A 23,909-nucleotide genomic window follows, 5' to 3' on the forward strand; every position below is an offset into this window, starting at 1 on the left:
TTTAAGCTCGCTGAATTTCTGTGGTTGAATGTATTTATTCTACCAGTTAAATACTCATTTGAAGCATATTTACTTCATGCTTTTACTCTAATTCAAAAGGACATTATGTTTACTCCTCTACATTTATTGGACATTTGTTACTTGCATTTGCAGATGTAACTTAACATAAAATCTAATCACAAAGTCAATCTAAATTTTGTAGTACAAGTTATTACAACTAATCATACCCATAAGTATTTACACGTGTATACGTACATATGTCTATCTACATTTCGTAGCATCAGCAAAATTATAAATAAAAACAGGACATTTGAATTTCGAGAATTTAATTGCCATTTCTGACAGATTACACAATTAATTTCAGTTGATCATGTAAATTATCTTTTATACAGGAGCAGTGGCATGAAAATACATACAAAATAAATAAAAATATGCTTCCAAATATGGAAGAAAATGACCTAGAACTGTGTGTTGCCTTATTTTCCCAAATAAAAATAAATACTTTCTGCTGGCTTGAAGATCCACAGTGTACGCAAACGCCTTAAAATGTGGAAACTGCAGCAAAACAGCCCTGAACAATGAAAGGAATATTATTCTTTTGGAGTTAAAGATTTTATTGCACATTGCTGAACCATATAATGCAGCGAGCCAGTAGTTTTACAGACAGTGAAAAGCCAGACCAGCGTCACCCAGTGGTTCTTTTTTCAAGTTAACGAAGCATGTTTTGTTACTACGGATTAGTTTCTAGATTAGGGACCAAGGGTGTTTCGGGAAAAGAGATATTTACACATACAGTAAATATGGATCAGGCACAAGACATTCACAGTTCCTCACTACATGATGCATAAATACCCCCCGCCCCCCCACCCCTCCAAAACATTTAATCACAGATTCTATAGTTTGGAGTGTTTGCCATAAAACAGCAATCTCTTGAATTTAAAAATAGTTTGATATACCGTAAATGCCATCACTGATGTGGGTCTGTTATTGCTGGATGAACTCTGTGTCGCACTCTCCTGATCAATAAACAGCAGATATAGATCAACACGGTCACAGATATATAAATATATCGGGAAGTAATTTACTAATATATGCAGAACCTTCTAAGAAGTAAAGAGTGAATGTTTTTTTAGTTCATTTAAAACAGTTTTGGTTTTGCAATAAAATATAAGTAACTTCCTCTTCTCCTGGAGAGTACAGTACAACTTTGATCTTCTCTTTTGAGGACAAACAAACGATTGCGTTGAAGCGTGCCACAGTTTCGTGCCACAGTTTGGTCAGAGTGTCTCTCGATCGCGACATGCCCCGCTCTCTTTGTCCAAGCGGAGACATGCGCCGAGGAGATATGAAAGACGCGAAGCCGTCTGATCCAAAAGTTGCCGATGCTTTTTTAAAGTTGAGCGTTTTGCTTTTCTCCAGTGCAATCGAGCATTCGCACAGAAATAACAAACGGTTTGCTTAACACACGGAGACACGTAATGGAGGCATCAACCTCAGTGGCGTAGCGGCCGCGGCAAGTCCCAAAAGGTTGTATCGTGGTTTTTGATGCCGCCGCCATCCAGACTGCCTTTCAGTACCTCAGGCACTTCTCTTCGTGTTCCCCCATCGGGAGCTGTGAGAGATGCTTCATGAAACCAGAGTGCGTCCATACCTGGCACACGGGTTCGAGTCGCGGGAGGTCGAGGCCGAAAAACATGGCCGCCCGTTGTGGCAACAGCCCTCTGCACACTTTTCATGCACAAGATCACCCAAAAAATAAATAAAAATGTGCTTCTGTGTGGTCCCTCTATCAAAAATAAATAATAAGACTGTCGATCCAACGCGCGTCCCCCGTCTCTGGCGAGTTCCCGGCGCTCACATGAAGGAGTGGCCCGCCGGGGGGGCGTAGGAGAAGCCCGGGAACGCCCCCGCCGCCTCCTTGATGCTGCTGGTCACGGTCAGCGTGTCGTTGCACAGAGAGTTGGAGACGGGCAGGTGGGTGAACTCGGGGTCGAAGTGTTGCAGGTCCGTGGGGCCGCTCTGCGAAACGGAGACGGGACATCAAGACGTTTACTCCCGAGGAAAAATGTCAAGACGCTTATGGCGGTTTACTGTGATCGAGTTATGCGATTGGATTTTGGTAATCGGTTGAAAATGCCATGGAAGCACCCTGCTGACGGTGAAACCGTTACTGGACTGATCGACTGACAGAGGGATATTATTTTGAAGCATAAATGGCTACAATTTACCGTTTCATGTCCTCAAATGTGCAGATTTTCAATTTTTCTTTGTCTCCCATGAATAATATACAACGCAATATTACTCCACCAAGTTCTTCCAGGCTGTCGAGAACGTGTCTTTTAAATAACATTTCTCTATCCTTATGAGATGGGAGACTACTTTTTTCTTTACTTTCTCCCCCTTACGTCCTTATAATTATTTAAACCACATTTTGTTTTGCATTAATACACTACCAGTCCCACAAACAATACATGACATGCTACCTTGTTGAGGCGTCTTCTGTAAAATTATATATTTTGGATGCATAAAACTACCATAATTTCTATGATCAATTCAATTAGTTATTTTGGAGTATTGTCGTTTTCTGACCGGCGAACACAAACCCATGGACTCTGATGGTCATTTGATATTTTATGGACCCAACGAGCATAACGGAGATAACCTGCAGCCGTATGCGTTAGCCAATAGAACGTTTAGTTTAGTTTAGTTGAAGATGTCATCTAGGACTCTGGTAGAAAAGACAGTTTAACCCTATTTCCAGACAAAAAGCCACGAGTTGCAGCCTTGAGTTTGAACTCACCACGGAAGGGACGAACGGAGGCACGATCCTCTTGGCCATCAGGTCCTCCCAGTTGATCGGCGAGAAGAAGGAATGGAACTTGAGTTCGAGCTGGAGGGGAACGCAAACATTTCTACGTGTCAGACAGATTGATAAACGAGCATCGCGAAATCTCTGACGGGGGTCCCCGTGCGTCACGGGATCTTTGGGCTCGGACGGTTTCTCACTCACAAAGTCATCCTTCACCCCGAGCCTCTTGGTGCGGTCCTTCTGCAGGAGGCCCTCCAGCAGCTCCCGGCCGGCGTTCGACACGTTGGGCTTGAGCACGGGCGACTTGTGCAGGATGTTGTTGTACATCTCGGCCGTGTTGCGACTGTAGAACGGCGGCTGCGAGGACGGAAAGCGACAAAACATTTAGGTTTATTCGATACATGTATAAACAAGCCGAGTTGCACGAAGAGGCGTAAAGTCACAGATTTCACGTACAAGTCCGTAGAGCATCTCGTAGAGCACCGATCCCAGACACCACCAGTCCACCGTGCGGTCGTACGCCTGCTTCTGGAGAACCTCGGGGGCCAAGTACTGCGAGGAAGGAAACATGAAGGCGTCAAACCCGCGTCTGACTATCACAATTTGTTGGTGAAGTTTGTGTATCGAGGTTTGTTTGGTACCTCCGGCGTCCCGCAGAAGGTTGTTGTTGTACCGTTGTTCGTCAGGCCTTCTTTGCAGAGGCCAAAGTCTGTGAGGACAATGTGTCCCTGAGAGTCCAACAGGATGTTCTCAGGCTTCAGGTCCCTGTTAAGTGAAGAAGAAAACGAAGAAGAAGAAGAAAATGAAGTAGAAAATGAAAAAGACGACAATGACGGAGAAGAAAATAAAAATGAAAACAAAGAAGAAGAAGAAATAGTTGAAAAAGAAGAAGAAATAGTTGAAAAGGAAGAAGAAAATGAAAAAACGACAATGAAGGAGAAGAAAGTAAAAATGAAGAAAGAGTTGAAGAAGAAAAAGAAGGTTACACAATGACTCCTATAAACTTCCTCCACCAATCAAGTTCAGCACAGATCTACGAATGGCCAGCAGGGGGCGTCGTAGGCTCGCTCATTACCTATACACGATGTGCAGGGAGTGGAGGTAGCCAAGTGCACTTGCAATTTCCGCAGCATAGAACCTGGCTCTGGGCTCCAGGAAGACCCTCTCTCTCTGGAGGTGGTAGAAGAGCTAAAGGGGGGGGGGGGGGGGGCTCAGTCAGTATCAACTCGTAGAAATGAGCACTCGTGAGCGCTCCCATGTTCCGACCTCGCTCGCGCGTCGAGAGATCGTGACGTACCTCGCCGCCGTTGACGTAGTCGAGGACAAAGTAGAGCTTGTCGGTGGTCTGGAAGGAGTAGTGCAGCCCCACCAGGAAGGGATGCTTGATGTTCTTCATCAGCACGCTGCGCTCCGCCATGATGTGCTTTTGCTGGGAGGGAATACAGAGACGTTAATACGCCGTCAGGATCGAGGTTCACGCACGGCGGCGGCCGGAGTTCGACGTGACGCGACACGCACCTCTTTCTTCTTCATGATGATCTTCTTCTGCAGCACTTTGACGGCGTAGTATTTGGTGGATTCCTTGTGCCGAGCCAGCAGAACCTGTTCACAGAGCAAACATTTGGATCGGTGACGGTGACGTGGGCGGCTCGAGGCGCCAGAAGGAAAGAGAAGTCGGTTTGCACGAGAGGGAAGTCAGTCGGACTCACCTTCCCAAAGCTGCCTTTGCCGATGATTTTGAGGTAGTCGAAATCACAGGGTTTGATCCTGATGAAGAAGAGACATACGAATGATTAGGATTTGTTCATATACCTTTTTTTAATTGACACATGTACATATTTCATGTGGCTACTTACTGAGTGTCCTCAGCCAGTGAACTTCGGGAATTTAGGCACATCTGTAACACGATACGAGGAAACGTATGAGGACATATTTTGGAAAGAACGTGAGTCACGTGGTCCGTAAACAGCGTCCGCTCACCAGACTTTCAGGAAGTTGGTCGTCGTCGTCGTTTTGATTCTCGTCGCTCTTCAGGAAGTTGTTCACCTCAACGCTGGAAAACAAACAGAAACACAGATCTGGTTACGAGATGAATTTTAGCACTTTTACAACGCGACCCAGATCCCAGGCTCTGAACCCGTCGGTACGGTTCAGGACGCAGCCGTCGAACATGTGATGGCCCGACCTGCCGGAGAATAAGTTTAAGCCGCTGACCCGTGACGAGGGGTTTTAGCGGGCTTTGCGGGACTCAGCGGTCCAGATCAGTTTTTCCTTTCTTTCTCCACAGCACAGGACTCCGAAATTAAAAAGTGTCCGGTGCTGTGCGATGGGACGAGTCGGGTTTCATGTAACAAGGGAATTACAGAAGGGATTTAACCGGAAAGGTGATAGCGGTGGAGAGGCTGTTCCTCATGAAAGGACTATTCCTGCTCTTGGCTCCTTGAGGCCCAGATTAGGCCTTTTTTTTCTCTCCATGTCCTGCCAAACGGCTGATTGGATTGGTCGCCGCACACTGACCACGACTGGTCTCACGGTCCAGATATAAATACCTGAGCCTCTTATGTGGGAATAAGTTCAGAATTAGTCTTAAACTATACCGCCCGATTGGCTCATTTAAAAGAGACCATATTCATCCATCACAAATCAAACATGCATTATGAGTAGAAGCACTCACTGTTGGCAGATATGCGGCGTGGACACCAGCCTCTGGATGAAGTCATTCAACCCCATTTTTCTCTCCTTGATGAAAGCTGCAAAGAAAGAGAGAAAGAGAGAGAGAGAGAGGATGGGAATAAGATTTAATTGATACTCATATGTCTGGTCCCCTATAGAGGGGCACGCATCCGACTCGAGCTGTAATCCTGGGGTAGGGTACCGGCTGGATGGACCTCTAATGCTGCGGGTTTATGGGTTATGCAAGCCTCGGGTCACGCGTTCAGAGATGCAACCGCGCGGCCAGCAAGGCGTCCTGCACCCTGCACGTCATTATGCCCAAAATCACCCTCTGGGACACTTAATTGATGCAGATTTATCATCAATTTCTTGTTTAAAAAAAAAATAGAACATTTAACATGTTTAGCATGTGATATAAAATTTAAAAAAGAATATAAAAACATGTAAACTCCTCTCTGGACAGCTGTCTCGTCTTCCTGATCAGTACCCGTTCACCGCGCTGCACTAATCGATACATATATCGGTGGTGACCGCGGGTCGTGACAGTGGTAACGAGTGGCTCACCGGTGAGGACCGTCACGATGCCCCTCATCTTGCAGTACGTCAGGTCGCAGCCGGCTTCAGTCACCTCCATGGCTGATGACGATGATGAATATCCAATTAGTTTTTTTAAAGCGGTAAAGAAACCCAAACGGTGATAGTCCTCGCGCGCTCCTTGTTAACCGTCAGCACCGGGTCACGAGCGTAATAAAGAACGCAACCGGAGCTCGAGCTGCCGCGCGCCTCCGTTCTCAAATGCCGCCGCTACCCACGAGCCAGCAGGTTTATATATACGGGACACGTGGTACGGAGTTTTTGTGTGCGTGTGTTTTGAAAAAGGTCACGCCCCCCTTTTTCTTTTTTTCCCTTCTTTTCCTCCACGTCACCCGCGTTACTAAGGCAACTGCGTGACGTCACGGGATTCCGCTACAGCCATGTTATGCTAGACGAGGAGAGCTCGCTGCAGAGGAGGAGGTGAGAGGAAGCGCTTCTCCTCCTCCTCCTCCTCCTCCTCATTGTTTTGCTCAGTGGAAATCACCCAAACAAAAGGGATTGAAGTGAAGTTCTGAAGATTTTTTTTGGGGGGGGGGGGCTGCTACCCCGGATGCTCCCTGCAATCGCTTTATTTTGAAAGGACATTGAGAAAATCCATGTCACGATCACTGCGGGTTTCTGACCCCTTCCCCTCTACTGACATGCCTTATGAAAATTACAAAAATAAAAATAAAAAAGTAAGCCATATATGTATGGCCATGTTTCTCACGTGCTCTGTATTCTCTAACAATTGGAGGACTTCAGAGGAGGTCAAGGTCGTGAAGGTCACTCTGCGAGGCGGCATTACATAAATTCTGAGAAGTGGCCATGACGTCATGCTGGTGTATAAGCCAGGCGGCGCTCCGTCCAGCTGTGGTCCGCTGAGCCTGCAGTTACATAACTGCCATAATGCAGAGAGCTGTAGGCCTGGGGAGGAGGAGGAGGAGAAGGAGGGTGGTTGTACAATATCAAAATATTGTACTCTTTTCTTAGATTAATGCTTTACGTGAAATACATGATGCATCGTCAGAGCTGAAGTTGAATATTGGATACGATTCAAAGTATTTTGATTGCTGGTCAACTATTTAAATCTTTTTAAATGCAGAAAAAACAAAAAAATCAAAATATTGTTTTCTTCCCAGCTTCTCGGAAACCAGGATTTTCTGCTGTAAATTAGCTCTTTTGGGTTTTGGACTTTTGGTCTTGCTCAAAATATCTTCATCACCGTGGGCACTCTTTAACTGCAGATAAATCAATGATAAATAATTTTAAAAGATCTTATCTTGCATTCCTAATTGTTATGAATGAAAATCCACCAAGCCTCACACTGACGAGTATAACACTCACAGGTGTTGTTTTATTTTTTTTATTCATGAGTGCTTTTACTCGATTTTACTTTATGTCATTTTTCTGATAATACTTTAATATTTTTTCACGAGCCATAAGTGGAACGCCGGACTTTTTTACATTTCTCACACTGGTGTTTATAAGCAATTAATCTGCTGAATATCTTTTCAATTAATTGGTTATCCTATTTGAGTGTTGACCTTTGACTTCAGGAAAGGATCCACTTGTTCCACCACGGAGAAAAACAAGTGCTTCAGTCCTCAGGGACTCATTCACCTGTCGAAGGGGAACTCTGGGGTCCCCCAAGTGTGACGGTCCTGATCTAGAGGAAGTGAGACATCAGGACCGGTCGTGCCTCATGTCTTTAAGCCCCCACACACACACACACACTTGATTCCCTTACAGATGGATCCCCACCGCGTGGTGCGACACCTCTCACCCGGCTCTGAGTGAGGCCTCCCTCTGAATTATTCATGTTTGTTGTTGTGTAACATGTCGGGAAGACAAAACCCGACTCTGACAGTCCACCACCACCACCACCGCACCAGCGTCACGCCACTTCTGTGGGTTTTTGATTTGCATGTTTCTCTGTTCAATTCAATTCAATTCAGTTTATTTGTATAGCCCAATTTCACAAATTACAAATTTGTCTCGGAGTGCTTTACAATCTGTACACATAGACATCCCTGCCCCAAAACCTCACATCGGACCAGGAAAAACTCCCAAATAACCCTTCAGGGGGAAAAAAAGGGAAGAAACCTGGAGGAGAGCAACAGAGGAGGATCCCTCTCCTAGGATGGACAGATGCAATAGATGTAATGTGTACAGAAGGACAGATTTAGAGTTAAAATACATTCAATGAATATGACAGAGTGTATGAATAGTTCATAGTAGGCATATTCCACGATGGAGACCTCCACGATCCATCAGGCAGATGGCGGTGGGGAGGAGAAGTGGGCGGAGTCTCAACAGGACAGTGGCGTAGTCATGAGCAGGAATTCCACGACCCAGACGATCCATCAGGCAGATAGGATCTATACCGTCTCATAGGGTCCGATGACCCCATGAGACGTAAAGTCAAAAGGACTTCCGGGGAGAAAGCAGAGTTAGTAACGTGTGATTGAGAGATGAAAATTCATCCTTAAGGAGAGAAAAAGAGGAGATAGGTACTCAGTGCATCCTAAAACGTACCCCGGCAGCTATAAGCCTATAGCAGCATATCAAGGGGCTGGACCAGGGCAAACCTGATTCAGCCCTAACTATAAGCTCTGTCAAAGAGGAAGGTCTTAAGTCTACTCTTAAACGAGGTGACTGTGTCTGCCTCCCGGACTGAAATTGGAAGCTGGTTCCATAAAGAGGAGCTTGATAACTAAAGGCTCTGGCTCCCATTCTACTTTTTAAGACTCTAGGAACTACAAGTAGTCCCGCATTTAGTGAGCGTAGCTCTCTAGTGGGGCAATATGGTACGACAAGCTCCTTAAGATATGATGGAGCATCACCAATCAAGGCTTTGTAGGTTAAGAGAAGAATTTTAAAAGTGATTCTTGATTTTACTGGGAGCCAGTGCAGAGCAGCTAGTGCAGGAGTGATGTGATCTCTTTTCTTAGTTTTAGTGAGAACACGAGCTGCAGCATTCTGGATCAACTGGAGGGACCTAAGAGATTTATTAGAGCAGCCTGCTAATAAGGAGTTGCAGTAATCCAGTCTCGAAGTACCGAACGCGTGAACCAATTTTTCTGCATCTTTTTGAGACAAGATGTGCCTGATTTTGAAATATTACGTAGATGAAAGAATGCAGTCCTTGAGATTTGCTTTACGTGGGAGTTAAAGGACAAGTCCCGATCAAAGATAACGCCAAGATTCTTTACAGTGGTGTTGGATGCCAGGGCAATGCCGTCTACAGAATCCACATCACCAGATAATTGATCTCTGAGGTGCTCAGGGCCGATTAAAATTACTTCGGTTTTGTCTGAGTTTAACATCAAGAAGTTGCAGGTCATCCATGTTTTTATGTCTTTAAGACATGCTTGAATTTTACAGAGTTGGTTGCTCTCCTCTGGTTTTATCGATAAATATAGTTGAGTGTCATCTGCATAACAATGATGGAACAGGAAGTCACGCAGCCGGTTGAGGAGGTGTGTGGATACAAGCGGCCGAGGTCTTACACTCTACACACAGAAGAATAATGGTTCTTAAATGGTTCTTTAAAAGGCTTTGTGGTTCTACGAAGAACCATCACCCACTGAAAAACCAGTTTTTCATTTGAGGCACTTTTATAGGTTCTTTAAAGAACTCTTTAAGGAAATGGTTCTTTAAAGAACCCTGGTTTGAAAGGTTCTTTGTGGAACCAGAAATGGTTCCGTAAAGATTTTTTTGGAAGTTTCTTGGAGACACCCTTATAGACTCTTTGAAGAACTCTTTCAGGAAATGGTTCTTTAAAGAATCCTGGTTTGAAAGGTGCCTTGTGGAACCAGAAATGGTGCCTCAAAGAACCATTTTTTTGAGGGTTCTTGAAGGCACCTTTATAAGTTCTTTGAAGAACTCTTTAAGGAAATGATTCTTTAGAGAACCCTAGTTTGAAAGGTTCTTTGTGGAACCAGAAATGGTTCTTCAATGGCATCACTTCGAAAAAACATTTTCGGTTCCAGATGGCTCCTTCATGTTTCTGTGTTGTCACTTGGCGGACGTTCATCTGCATGTTCTGATAGAGGCTCTGACCTCCACTCTGACCTCCACTGTGACCTCCACTGTGACCTCCACTGTGACCTCCACTCTGACCTCCACTCTGACCTCCACTCTGACCTGCACTGTGACTTCAGGCGTGTTTGCGAACTCATCGGAGCGACATCGTCACTCTCCTGGAGTCTCGTTCTGCCCAACGTTCTCTCTCTCTCTTTGCTTCATCTTCGGTCTCCACCAGCGAGAGAGTCAACCTTCTCACTGCTCGTCTATTGCTTCCCACCAGCTGCTCTCCAACTTTGTCGGTCGACTGTTAAGTGGCGACCGCGGAGTGTCAGGTTTGAGTATTTAGAGCTTTGTTTTCCAGAAAAACAGCTGCCTGCTGCGGCTGAAAACCACGGCATTCTCTTTACTGCTGTAATCCTGTAGATGTCCCCACTGTGGGACTAATAAAGGATCCTCTTATCCATGACCGTTAACTGAGGACCGAGACTCGTTTCACCGCTGCGTAAAGCCGAGCGATGAATCTCTGTGGCTGTACAGCTACCTCGTTGTGCCGCCGCTCTAGAGACTGCTCCTACCTCCTGGATAAAAACACTGTCTGCTGCGTATTAATAAATGTGTTTCACCCGCTCGTCAAAGGTATTTCCTTATCCAAAGTAGCGAAAGATTATATATTTTCTTTGTTTTTTTAAAGAAAAGGAAAACAGGGCCTTTTCGTTTTGGATATTTGGAAATACAAAAATGCAAATCCAGCAGGGAAGAGAGACGCAACACGGGAAACGTCTTTGTTATTGTGCGCTGGATGAAGTCTTTCTCTGGAAATGTGACGTGAAACGATCCATCTGGGTCTCTCAAAGCATTTCTTTGACGCGACTCGAACGTAGAACACGAGAAGCTGCACGTCTACCTGGACGGACGAGCCACCAACGGGTCCTCGCCGACCAGCAGCCGGCCGGCGGGAAAGGCTCTCGGCCAATGAGGACGGAGGTCCTCTCATTACAACGCAGGTCTCGTTGACCGGCTCTGAGGGCCGATCGCAGCCTCGCTGTGACGCACACAGTCATGCCAACACACACACACACACACACACACAGATAACCACCGTGAGGACCAGACCGGGGGTGGCAGTTCGGTCTCGAGCACATTTTTTGGCTCACAGAGTAAGAAATACTCTCTCCGCTTCCCCTCATGAATACCCAGGCAGGACACGTGATGTTGTTTTTCTCCCTTCTCCGCGGGGGATTAATACGCCTTCATCAGATTAAACAACAAAAACTAAAACGAGGGAAGAATCGTTTGCTCTCTGATGTGATGACTCACACACACACACACACACACTCTGCTGCCACTTTATTACTTATGAAGCTCGACTTTAATTTGCTGCCAAGAAAATAGGACGATCCGGTTTGGAAGCACAAATCCACTATTTATGATAATAATGTGACTGCTGTTCCTGCTTTAGTTGCTACCCTGATGGCGAGATACGCGTTGGTCCTGATCCACATTACCTTATCACATGGACCGTTCTGCACATCACTGACAGCAGAAAGGACGGCGACGTCGTGGTCGTCCATCGTTCACGAGCTGAATGTCATCATCAGTTGGTGTGACCCCCGTGATTGAATACAGTACACTGTGATCATATGAACTCGACGCTTGAGGACAACAACAACAACAACAACAACATTTGAGCATTACCATGGTCTACACACACGTTATTCTTTTGATCCAGTGCGGGCCTCATGAGGTCAGCTCCCGCTCGGAGAGCTTCATCCGGGAGGAATCCGTAGAGAATCGATGGAGCGTGGCAGCCGGAAAGCAAACTCACGAACGATGCGTGCAAATCGATGAAGATGACAACGACGTTTTTACCAATTTGAACCGGTCGCCGATTCGCACGTCTGGAGTCTGGCGACGACGATTAAAAACGGATTATAGCGTGGACGTTTGGATTTCTCCAAATCGCCAACGTACTTTGACGCACCGCCAACGGAAGCTCAGCGAGTGGAGCAATCACTCGAGTCAGGGGTCGGACAAATACAAAGGAGAGCTCAGTTTTCATGGATCTGAATGGCTTGGTTCGAGTCCGATCCCAGATGTGAGGTCTACGCCCCTTAATCCAAACAGATCCCACACTGAGCCTTTCCAGACCACAAGGAGTGAAGCAACCTGTACATGCTGGCCTTGAGATGCTCCAGAGCGGAGGCCAGATATGTACTTCTGTCCATGGCCGACACCCCGAAACACGCCAGCTCTGGATCGGTGACGGCCTGGAAGGAGGAGTTTGACTTTTTCGGGAAATGCGCTTCTGTTCAGTAAATTTGAAGCTACTGCCAGCAAAAAAAATTACGATTTCTTGTCCGAGTCCCGTAACTTTCTTGTCGTCCCAGTGAGGTTACCACGCAACCAGCTCAACAGATGCAACAAAGGAGCTATAACACGCTAATGAGCAGGCTTTAAAGGTCCTGGTATTTCATTACCTGGGGAGTGTTTACGCGAAGCTCACCGTCTGCTAGCCATAGCTTCAAGTCTACCACACAGACGGGAGGGAGTTTGGGTTTTCTCATCATGAAACACATTTTACAAGAGTGCAGAACTATTGCTTTACGATTTAAGGAGCTTGATATTTACCCGCGGGACCAAAAGAAACACAAACGTTTTGGCTTTCGCTTAAATCCCCCCCATTCTTTCAGCAATTTGTCAAAATGCAGAGGCACGGCAGGAGCTTTCATCCTCTCAGGGGACAAATGAGATGAGGAGGGGAGGAAGAGGAGGAGGAGGAGGGGAAGAGTCTCTGCCGTCGGACATTGAACAATGAATCAGACAAAGCAAGGACGGACCGAGGAGCGCAGCAGATGATGCCTTTTTTGGGGGGGGGGGGGGGGGGCATGTAGTTGTTTGTGCAGCCGAGAAGAAACCGCAAGCAGTGGCGATGACGTCGAGGCAAGCAGAGGAGCAACGCAGGAAGCAGGAGGAGGGGGAGGAGGAGGAGGGATGAATCGTCAATAAACAGTCTTAAAGATACCAGAGTCACATGATTGAATATGCAAACAAACCAACAGGATAATAATTCGACCAGGATGTTAACCCAGAAGAAGAAAAAAGAGGAAAAGTTGCACACGTGTGGCGGTGCCCCCTCCTCCTCCTCCTCCTCTGCGTCCGTCCGCCAGACAGGGAATGAAAGCGAGCGCCTACCTATGAAGGATCTCTTGCCGCTCTTCATGTCCTCCCCGAGTGTCGGGCAGCGGGTCTCAGATGAGCGAGCGTCTGTCTGCCGCAGAGCGTCCAGCTGATTGAGAGCATGAGAGAGAGACGTGGTCCCCCTGTAAATGCTTCCTCCCTCTCCGTCTTCTTCCTCTTTTTCTCTTTTTTCTAAACGGCTCTCTTCTCTGCAGCTGTGGTCGAGAAAAGTCTCTTTTCGATTCGCAGGCAAATAAGTTTCCCCTCTGCCGTTCCTGTTCCTCTGACTGCTCGGCTCTGCCTGGGACCGAATGGCTGAAACCAAAGATCTGTGACGCACCTGCTTTTCCTCCTCAATACCCCCCCCCCCCAACCCCCTCCCTCACCTCCTACCCCTCCCACTCTCATTGGTTCTTTCATCTACCTAGAGAGCCTCGAACAAAACAAAACAAAAAGCCGGTGTCTGGTTACGGGGAGCGTGGGAGTTCCTGCCGGAGGGAACCAGTCTCCATGACACGGGAACCACCTGAGAACCACCTGAGGAACACGAGTGAACGCGCGGCGAGGCGCCTGCTTCCTGATTGGTCACCGCTGCACAAATGATGCGTTCGCTGCTCATCGGCCTCGTCTCGTATGTCGTCCCTGAGGAGTTCAGGGAAGGGAGTCAAATAACCCGACGGCCCTGATATTGCGTCGATGGTTGTCCGCCTCGGGGCTCGTGGGCAAACAACGGTTGCCGTGTGACGAAGAGCGAAGTCTGCGAGGCGTTGACACTTGTTGATGAGTCATATCCGATTGTGACAACCATACTGCATTTGGCTATACCTGGATGAGGGCTTGTGTGACATCACGTTCGCAACCTCAGCGGATCAACGCTGAGAGACGCAACGAAACACGGCACCTTTCTAACTATTTGGTGATCGCTCCCTCGGCGCTGCGTCGGATCTTCCGGTGTCACTACAACAAAAAGGCAGCAGCAACGTGTTGAGCACGTGTTGTGTTACGGACCAGACGTGGTTTGTGGACTGCAGTTTTCAGCCGTTTGGATCATCGCCATCTTGTTTTTCGTCAGTCGCCGGCTTGCAGCCATAAGGGGGTGGAGCTAAAAACAACTAAACCTCGAATAAGACGTGTTTAGGCAGCGATAAAGGTCAACAAGGTTAACAAGAAACACACACAGTGAAAGGGTTAAAGCTGGAAGACGAATACACGGACAACTCCCACCGTGTCTAACACTGGTGAACACTGGCTCACCAGACCTCCAGACCTCCAGACCACCAGACCTCCAGACCACCAGACCTCCAGACCTCCAGACCACCAGACCTCCAGACCTCCAGACCTCCAGACCACCAGACCACCAGACCTCCAGACCTCCAGACCACCAGACCTCCAGACCACCAGACCTCCAGACCTCCAGACCACCAGACCACCAGACCTCCAGACCTCCAGACCACCAGACCACCAGACCTCCAGACCACCAGACCACCAGACCTCCAGACCTCCAGACCACCAGACCACCAGACCACCAGACCTCCAGACCTCCAGACCACCAGACCACCAGACCACCAGACCTCCAGACCTGCAGACCACCAGACCTCCAGACCACCAGAACTCCAGACCTCCAGACCTCCAGACCACCAGACCTCCAGACCACCAGACCTCCAGACCTCCAGAACTCCAGACCACCAGACCTCCAGACCACCAGACCTCCAGACCACCAGACCTCCAGACCACCAGACCACCAGACCTCCAGACCACCAGACCACCAGACCTCCAGACCACCAGACCTCCAGACATGCAGACCTCCAGACCACCAGACCTCCAGACCTCCAGACCTGCAGACCACCAGACCTCCAGACCACCAGACCTCCAGACCACCAGACCTCCAGACCACCAGACCTCCAGACCTCCAGACCACCAGACCACCAGACCTCCAGACCTCCAGACCTGCAGACCACTAGACCTCCAGACCTCCAGACCTCCAGACCTCCAGACCCGCAGCAGCATACGGGGGAGAAATCAAAGGGGAAGCGGATGTTCTTAAACTGTAATGCTGCTTTCACACCAAAAGGTTGTGAATATTCGCAACGCTTTACTCGGACGAGTTTATTCTCATCATTCGCGCCATTCGCTTCATTCATGCCTTATAGGGGGCGTGGCTTATCTCTGTGGCTTTACCCCGTGGAAACAGTGATCAGCATCTCAACGTCGATTGGCTTTCACAATTCTGGTTTGGGCGAATTTTTCACTTTGCTCTATTCGCGTCATTCGAGCCGCCCCTGGCGAAAAATACGCGTCAATCGCAACCATTCGCATCTGAGCGTTGACTTTGCATGAGATCTACTCACGTGAAAAATTCTCAACGCTTTTGGTGTGAACGCAGCGTAAGCCTCCAGAACTACTTCCATCCTCAGTGGGCATGTCAGCTGGAATCCTCTGATGTGTTCGACACACAGATGCTGATGTATCCCTACGTGCATATTGATGTTCTACACAGCGACGCTCGTTTTGTCCTCGTAACCAGAAGCCGCTCCGACATTATTGACGTAATAAAAAACCATGAAGAGGTCTGAAGAGAGTTTACAAATGTGCTGCTAATGCTAATAATGAACTGTGCAGCCGGACTTGGGCGCCCTCTTTGAAAGCTTCCACTGAGCCATCTCATATGTGCAGCCCTGTGTTGAGATGAAGCGGCTCAAACGAAGATGAAGCCAACAAACATATTTTCTCAGCCTGCTCTTGGCCTTGAACGACACCGATCACATGCAGAGGCAAAGTTTATACAGATTGGCATCGGGTACCTTGAGAAAATTAGTTTTCTTAACCCTCCTGTTACCTTCACCTTTACTGACATATTTTACCCTCGGGGTCAATTTGACCCCAGCAATTAAAACCTCCAGAAAATTATTAGAATTAATATTGTTTCCCAAGTTTAAGTGTGAGGTACTTTATGTTTGTTTGTTGACTACCTAAATAGCCCTTTAAATATATAAAAAAGTTGATATTTCTTATATGTTTGTCACAGTGAAAAACAGCCTGGGGTCAAATTGACCCCAAAGAACACCGACATTAAACATTGAATGGGGTCAAATTGACCCTAAAGGTAACAGGAGGGTGAAATAGGAATACAGCGTTTCATCATGAAGCGAAAGCACGAGAATACAATGTGACACCACTTTGACTGGAGGGATTTGCATGTAATTTAAATGAGGGCAGAGAGCAAGCAGCGAGCTGTGAGGCGGATGTGAGGTGGGCCGATATGCTGATCCAGACTTCATCGTCTCTGACACACTTCGGCTTCGTTGTTGAGGAGTTTAGTTATTTTCCTGAGGGCACAAACAGGGAAATTGCCTGGAACAGAGGCAACACTACTAAAACTTGACGAGTCAATCAAAAATAAAGATTTAATGTTATTTATTAAGCCAAAACAACAAATATCCACTGGTTTTATTTATTTATTTAAATATTGTATTTATTATTTTACATCAATGTGAACAAGATGCATTCTGAAGACCCTCTCATGGGCTCTGAACAAAATATCGTATTATACCATTTAATCATTAACATTTGATCAATAACAAACAACTATTTGACATTATATCAATATCTTTATTTTCCTGGACACTTTAACCTGCTGGAAACTCTCTTTGGTCACTGCCTTGTGTATATATTTTGTATATATGTTTGTTTCCTCTGTATATTTAGTATTTTAGTATTAGTATTTAGTATTTAGTATCGTTATTGTGTTTTGTGTTTTTATTAATGCTCGAATGTGCACCCGCTGCTGTGATCCTGAAATGTCCCCACTGTGGGACTAATAAAGGAATATCTAATCTAATCTCATCTAAAAACATCAAACTAAAGGGAAACATAATGGCTTGTTGCAGCCTTCACGTAAAATACAATATAGTTGTGTCGTGGAGGCCACATTAAAATACAGTGGGACTTCATCTTGTTTTAAATTGTACCCGACTTTCAGTTTGCAGCGTTTGCTGCCAAAGCCGATCCCACTTTGGGTTTTCTTAAAACACAGCTCCGACACTTCATTGCATGGGCTCGACCCGGATCCTCCCACAGATCAACACCTGCGGAAACCAACCTTGTGGCTGTGAAGGGCGACGGCGAGGGATTAAGACCGCGGCGTCTGCACAGCGGGTTAAAACTGTGAACGGCCCGGCTCACCTGCTGCTATCTTTAACCGGATTAGCAGCCGGTCATGTGGGGAGAAGCATCTCCGCTCGGCTCTTTTACTCTGACAGGCTGCCGGTTCCCGTGAAAACTCGACTACAATACAAGTCTCTGTTCTCTCGTCTCTGGATGTTTGCACAATTTCAGGGACGTTAAAGAGACACACGGGTCTCTGAGCTCGAAGGTCACCCACGGGAGGATTTAGAGGGACGCTCTCGAGACGCGGAGGAGTTTAACGCCCAGCGCTGCAACGTAAATAGAAACAAGCCGGGCAACCTTAGTCGCCCTAAGCACCGTGTGATCCTGCATGAGAAGTGTTGAGTCACACCATGCGTGGACGGAAATAAATAAACATCCCCGTTTTGTGAAAAAAGGTGTGAGAAATGGGCAAAACGATGCTGTTTAAGCACCAGAGAGCCTTTCAGTAAAACGGCCATATATATAAATAAATAAATATATAAATATATATAGATACATATATATATACATACAGTATATATATATACTGTATATATATATTTAACAGCATCATATTGCCCATTATGCATATATATATATATTTAACAGCATCGTATTGCCCATTTATTCATATATACATATGGACATTAATTAGAATATTTTCTCTTTCTTAAAGGGCACACACTGCAGCTACAATCTAGCATTAGCATCTTATTACAATACATTTTACAAGTTGATTAAAGAATAAAGTCACTAAACATGTAGTCAAAGTCTAAATAAAACACAGAGTCCCGTGTTCCTGCTCCAGCTCGGTGCTCCGCAGCTCAGAGAGTAAGAACAAGACTCACGAACATCTTTTCCTTCAGTACTCCTAGCTAACGAACTTTTTGCGAAGTCATGTTACGTACGATATTTAAATCTACTTCCTGTCTCGCCTAAAGAACTTTAAAATAAAATGACCCAAAACATACAAAGGCACTTACAAAATAAAGGCTTGGGGCAGGAAACAGTCACCATATTAACAAAACCTTTTCAGAGTAAGTGACAGTAGCTTCTATATTTTGTGGTTCCGTGTGCCGTTTATTTCCCAGCACACGCTTAACGTTTCTCTTCACAGCTTTCAACTCTGACTCGGCCTCTTGAGAGACGCTCAATAAAAGGACTCGGACAAGAGGAAGTGCATTCATCCATTAGTCGCTCTCTGACCCAACCATTTTATCCCCATAGACAGTAACATTGTCAGTGTCATTTTAACACTTAAGGAGTACATTTTAACACAGTGAACATACGGTCCCCTATGTTTGAAGTGTTAAAGTAACACTGAACATAGTGTTAACATTTTAGAGTTAACGTAACTCTGGTAAGAGTTATTATTTTACTCTACACTACACTAAGAAGTGTAATGTTTCATATTCACACAGCTAACGGACATAGTTATACATGCTAATGTTTCATATTCACACAGCTAACGGACATAGTTATACATGCCAATGTTTCATATTCACACAGCTAACAGGCATAGTTAGCATGACTAAGACCAGGTAACTCAGGCGTTTGCGAAAAAGTTGGCTGCCAGATCTTTTGGAGTTTTATGGACATCGTTTGAATGAAAGCAGGTTGTATTATACATGTGAACATTTCATATTTACACAGCTAACAGAAATATTTAGCGTGAAAAAAATCAGGTAGCTCAGGCGTTTGTGAAAAAGTTGGTTCCCAGATCTTGTGAGACGGTGTTGCTGAGACCGAGAAAGGACCAGAACAAAGGAACTGCATGTTCTTTCCTCATGAAAAATACAGTTTTAGTTTCATATTGTGAGGAAGATGTGTAGTCTGAGAAAAAAAACTCCAATATTTACTTTGGTGACACAATTCGTGTTCACGTACCTTTTGTACTGATGGTGGCGCTAGATGAAAAGTCAGGGTGTCGCCAGAGTTATTACAAGTCATCCGTCATCTCAATCCATCCAATCGTTGTTGAGAGGTTTTAGTCGGGAGCAAAATAGTGGACTGAGCTAACAGTTTTATACAAAGGTGAATAATCTTGTAGACTGTCGACTAATTGTAGCATCAGATTTCACTTGCTTTACGTGAGTATCATAGAGGGTCATTACAGGGGGGAAGAAATATACCGTTAAACCTGTTGTTTAAAAGCATGTATTCATAATCCTGTAACATATTTATTAATCTAAATATCCCTTTAAGGCGATTGGCTCAGTAACGTCTTAAACATGTCCCACAGGCTGCGTTAGCTGAGTGAGCTGAGCTTTGCTTCTACGGAGCAACAGAGGTTTAACATTCGTAGGAGGATTTGTCGTCTTTGAATAGTTGAATGTTTGAGCCAGATTAACTCATAACAAGGCTGAAGCTAACGATTATGTCCATTATCAATCAAGATTTCCCCAAAAGTCTCAAACCCCATAGTTTTCAGTTCACTGTTGTGAGAAAGAAACGCTGGAGGGCAGTGCACGATTAAAATTTGTTGCCGATTGATTTTCTTCTTCTGTGAATCTTGAGAACTTTCTCTGATGATCCGGTGAGTTCTGCAGAGAGGAGTTTCTTCTAGACGGCAACTTTTCCTTCTTTTGTCATTTCCCCCCAAAATAAGTCTCGGGCGCAGATGTTCGTGTGTTAGCAGCGGTTCTCAAATGGTGGTACGTGTACCCCTGGGGGTACGTGAAGGCACTACAGGGGGTACGTGGGATTTCATTTAAATATATTTAAAATGAACATCCATTCAAAAATCCAGAAACTGTATTGTATATATTAAATCAGACACTGATGGCAATGTGTATTACGTCTTTCTTTCAACCCAAAATGATTTGTGCTGGTCAGGGGATACTAAATATTTCAGTGAAGAAAGGTTGAGAACCTTTGTTATCCAGGAATACTTCTTCCAACAACAGGAAGTAGAAACCTGCCAAGGCGCCGGCATCGGCCCTCCGACTCCGAGTGCTCGTCTCAGTTTGAGATGTTAAACAACGAAGTGCTGCATCACCGCCAGATGTTCAGCTCCATGTCCGCTGGGCATCGGGCCGACGTCACTGCAGCTGGACTTCAGAGAGGGTTTGAGGAGGGCCGGTTACGTCCTCCTGCATCCAGAGTTTAATATTAATGAGCCCGTCTGCCGGCTCTGGAGATGAGAAACGGGGAGCAGGTGCAGGCCCGAAGCAGCAAGTGGTGATGACGAATCACTGCACATCTCCCCGGGAACAGGACTGGGAACATTTACATAATGTGTGTGAGTGTGTGTGTGTGTGTGTGTGAGAGAGACATCCAATGACACAGAGCCACAGGAAGTGGTAACGTGTGATCCATCCCTAATTATAGATCTGCTTGATTTTCACTTTCACTGTTTCATCAGGAAATGTTGGGGAATTCCTTTGAATTCAGTTTTATTTTATTTTTGAATGTATTTTTACATTCAGAGATCATACTTGGTATGAATCGCAGTATAAGAGCCATGAACTATGCCAGGTTATAATGTATGACTAATCTCTGATGAAACGCAGTCCAACCTGCATGCACCAATCAGAGATGTGAGAGTACTTGACATTTTAAAAAGGCTTACATAAACAAGTGCTTCATTTGAGAGCAGCAACAAAGGGCTGAATATGAATTAGTCACCTCTCTCGTAAATTAATGAACATGTTGAGCCCCACAAACTGCTTATGAGACGCCTCCAATGCACTGCGTAACTGAATGCATCAATGAATAAAATGTTGAGTTAAATGATAATAAAACAGAATACCAAACTTTGTATCCAGTAAAATGCAATTTATCAGATCTGGACAGAATTTGTATTTATTTGCTACTGCAATAAAGACGCTAACCAGCTAGCCCCGCGCCCTCCTCTCTTCTAATACCGCTTTAACCTCGGGGGGCGGTAGTGAGTCACTCGTGTTCAGTCAGTCCGCGACCGGACGAAGAAGCCAAGCTTCCCCGATGTCGCTAAACACATCCGTGGTCCATTATATACTGTTTATGATCGTTTGTTTATATTTCACATACACAATCATACAACTTGCAACAAGTAATGGGATTATTATTTTATGCTCCAGAGAGCAACAAACAAACAGAACAAAATATAATATAATATAAAATGTCATGCAAAAAAACAGTAAATGTCAGATAGATGATAAATAGAGCGAATGTAGCTTGAATATTAAGTTGTAATAAAAACTGACAGTGTGACAACAATCCCCTCAGATAGATCTCCTTCATTATCGACACCGGCCCGGATCCATGTCCCGAACACAAACTCTCTGTTTCCTGAGCGCACATGAACCCAACACGGCTCGCCTCATGTGGCGCTTCACAGGAGAACATGAGCAGTCACATGACCCACAGCTCCAGTCACATGACCCACAGCTCCAGACAGCTCCAGATGACGGAGGAGTTGCACATTCCAGCTGCAGAATGGGCCTCTTGTTGGCCGACGTCATGTGATCTTTTGTCCTAAAGTCTCCCTCACAGGTTCAGAAGACAGCCGAAAGGGCAAAATGAACTTTTCAGGAGACATTCAGGCAGCTGACGTTGGCTTTTCAGGGAGAAGAGGCCGGAGTAAAGGTCTGTTTATTGCAATGAAGATAACATCAAATTAATCATAAATACTCTCTCTACATAGTTAATGTGTAAATGACCATTCTCTGGTGTTTAATGAAGTCTCTACAGAGGTGTGTAGAGGCCCATCTCCAGTGTTCTAGTGGTACATCGTGTTATCGCTTTAGAAGACTAAAGGAGGGGTAGAAAACCCCTGAAAACCCTTTTTATGTGAGCGCAGCTGAAAACAGTTATGCTGGTGAGAGAAGCTATAAAACTGGCCTTCCTTTGAGCCACAAGTTTGAAGAACAACATTAATATTTACAATAAGAATCATTATTTATAACCTTGTCAATGTCTTGACTAGATTTTATATACATTTTGAAATTCATTTGCTAAATAAAAGTGTGAGTCTTCATGGAAAACACAAAATTGTCTTGGTGACCCCAAACTCTTGAACGGTAGTGTATATTTCTATAAATTTAGTGATGGATGTTCGAAATGCATTGCATTTTATGGTTAACATGTTGAACACATACAATATGAACATTCTTGAACATTAAACAAAACAATATTTAACCTGAAAGTAACTAAAATACAAATGCGAAAATCCAATAACAATAATAAACAACCTTTTTCAAAGTTGACGATTGAAGTAAACGTTCATTAATAATCATTTGACACAAACGATTTGGATGAAACCAGGAGGGGGAATCCATTTCCTGCTGTAGTTGTCAGACTGAGAATCTGCTTGATCGTGGGTATAAAAGGTGTCGTACAGCACGGCTGCTCTAACTGTATCAGACTCCTGGGTTAATGCTCTGTGTTCCCCTCCGGTGTTCCTGCTGTGTGAGGCAGGTGGTTGGAGCTCTTTGTTGTGCTTTAGTTGTCTCGTATTTTTTTGAAAACCTGAATATCAAAGTCCTGACTGGCCGACCTGTTTTGTTGCTGACAAAGGCCGTCGGATCAGCGCCCGCCCTGCTCCGCCCCGCCACAGGTTCAGATTCTCCTACACAATGTATCCACGTCACATTGTGCCGCTCCGGTGGTTTTACTTAATTTAAACTGACATCCAGCGAGCAGGTATGTGAACGCGCTGTGTGGGGAGAATGAAGACAGGCCTGCAGGGTCAGAACCTGCAGGACCTGCTTGAGGCCCACGGGGAAACCAGAACCAGGACTGCAGGTAGAGCAGACTGCCAGTGAAATGAAAAATGAGAGGTTTCTCTAAAGTAGGGCGGTCAGACTCATGTTCACCGTGGGCAACATCGGCATCACGGCCTCAAAGGCTGTAACTGAAACATATAAACGTATAAACCACCCGAACGTTTTGTTAAATAACTCTCTTTGCATTTGATTATTGTTTCTTTAAGTGTCAAAATATTGTACATAAGAACATTACTCTAATATTATAACATAAATCCATTTAATTTGAAACCTTCAAAATAAAAGCACGGGATATTTTTCTTACATTTCTTGAAAAAAAGGTGATCACGTGTCTTTCAAGCCATCAGGGGCCACATGAAATTATGTGGCGGGCCATATTTGGCCCACGGGCCTTGTGTTTGACACCTGTGCTCTAAAGAAACTCTGGTCCACACAATACTAAATGTTGTAAAAGTGGAGCCGTGAGCGCTGCTGAAGGTCCTTCAGGTCCGATCCACTGCTCCCTGGAGCACCTCATCGTTTATTTTACATGTAACACAGACAAAGAGTGAAGTTTAGTGAGCCGACGCTCTGCCTGTGGACCAGAGGCCAAAACCTAGAGGAAAATATCCGCTTCAAAAAACATCGACCAAAGTCAACGGCCAAAAGTCTGGGAGAGTTGGAGTGTCCTGAAAGCTGTGATATAATATTGTCTTGTGTATTTTATTCAGTCAATCATTGCAATACAATACAATATTATTATAAATATAATGTAATTGTGGCAGCGGGGTGTGTTTATGCTCGGCTGCAGA

General features: G+C 45.4%; 1 protein-coding gene across 2 annotated transcripts; it reads right to left on the minus strand.

Moving 5' to 3' along the window:
- Positions 1–309: 309 nt before the first annotated feature.
- Positions 310–13,502, minus strand: si:ch211-195b13.1 (STKc_SGK domain-containing protein). 2 transcript variants are annotated; one of them, XM_056417929.1, is made up of 13 exons: positions 13,280–13,502; positions 5,484–5,559; positions 4,790–4,862; positions 4,666–4,706; positions 4,519–4,576; positions 4,328–4,411; positions 4,107–4,238; positions 3,885–3,997; positions 3,451–3,574; positions 3,266–3,361; positions 3,011–3,166; positions 2,801–2,890; positions 310–2,019 (listed from the first exon to the last, which is right to left on the minus strand). In XM_056417929.1, the coding sequence occupies exons 1-13, from the start codon at positions 13,305–13,307 to the stop codon at positions 1,855–1,857; spliced, it is 1,236 nt and encodes a 411-aa protein (XP_056273904.1). In that variant the 5' UTR covers positions 13,308–13,502; the 3' UTR covers positions 310–1,854. The 2 variants fall into 2 exon arrangements, with proteins under 2 accessions (XP_056273904.1, XP_056273896.1); XM_056417921.1 differs by lacking the exon at positions 13,280–13,502 and adding an exon at positions 6,047–6,293.
- Between the last annotated feature and the right edge of the window lie 10,407 nt (positions 13,503–23,909).

Source organism: Pseudoliparis swirei, chromosome 1 (genome assembly GCF_029220125.1).
Source record: "Pseudoliparis swirei isolate HS2019 ecotype Mariana Trench chromosome 1, NWPU_hadal_v1, whole genome shotgun sequence".
NCBI lineage: Eukaryota > Metazoa > Chordata > Actinopteri > Perciformes > Liparidae > Pseudoliparis > Pseudoliparis swirei.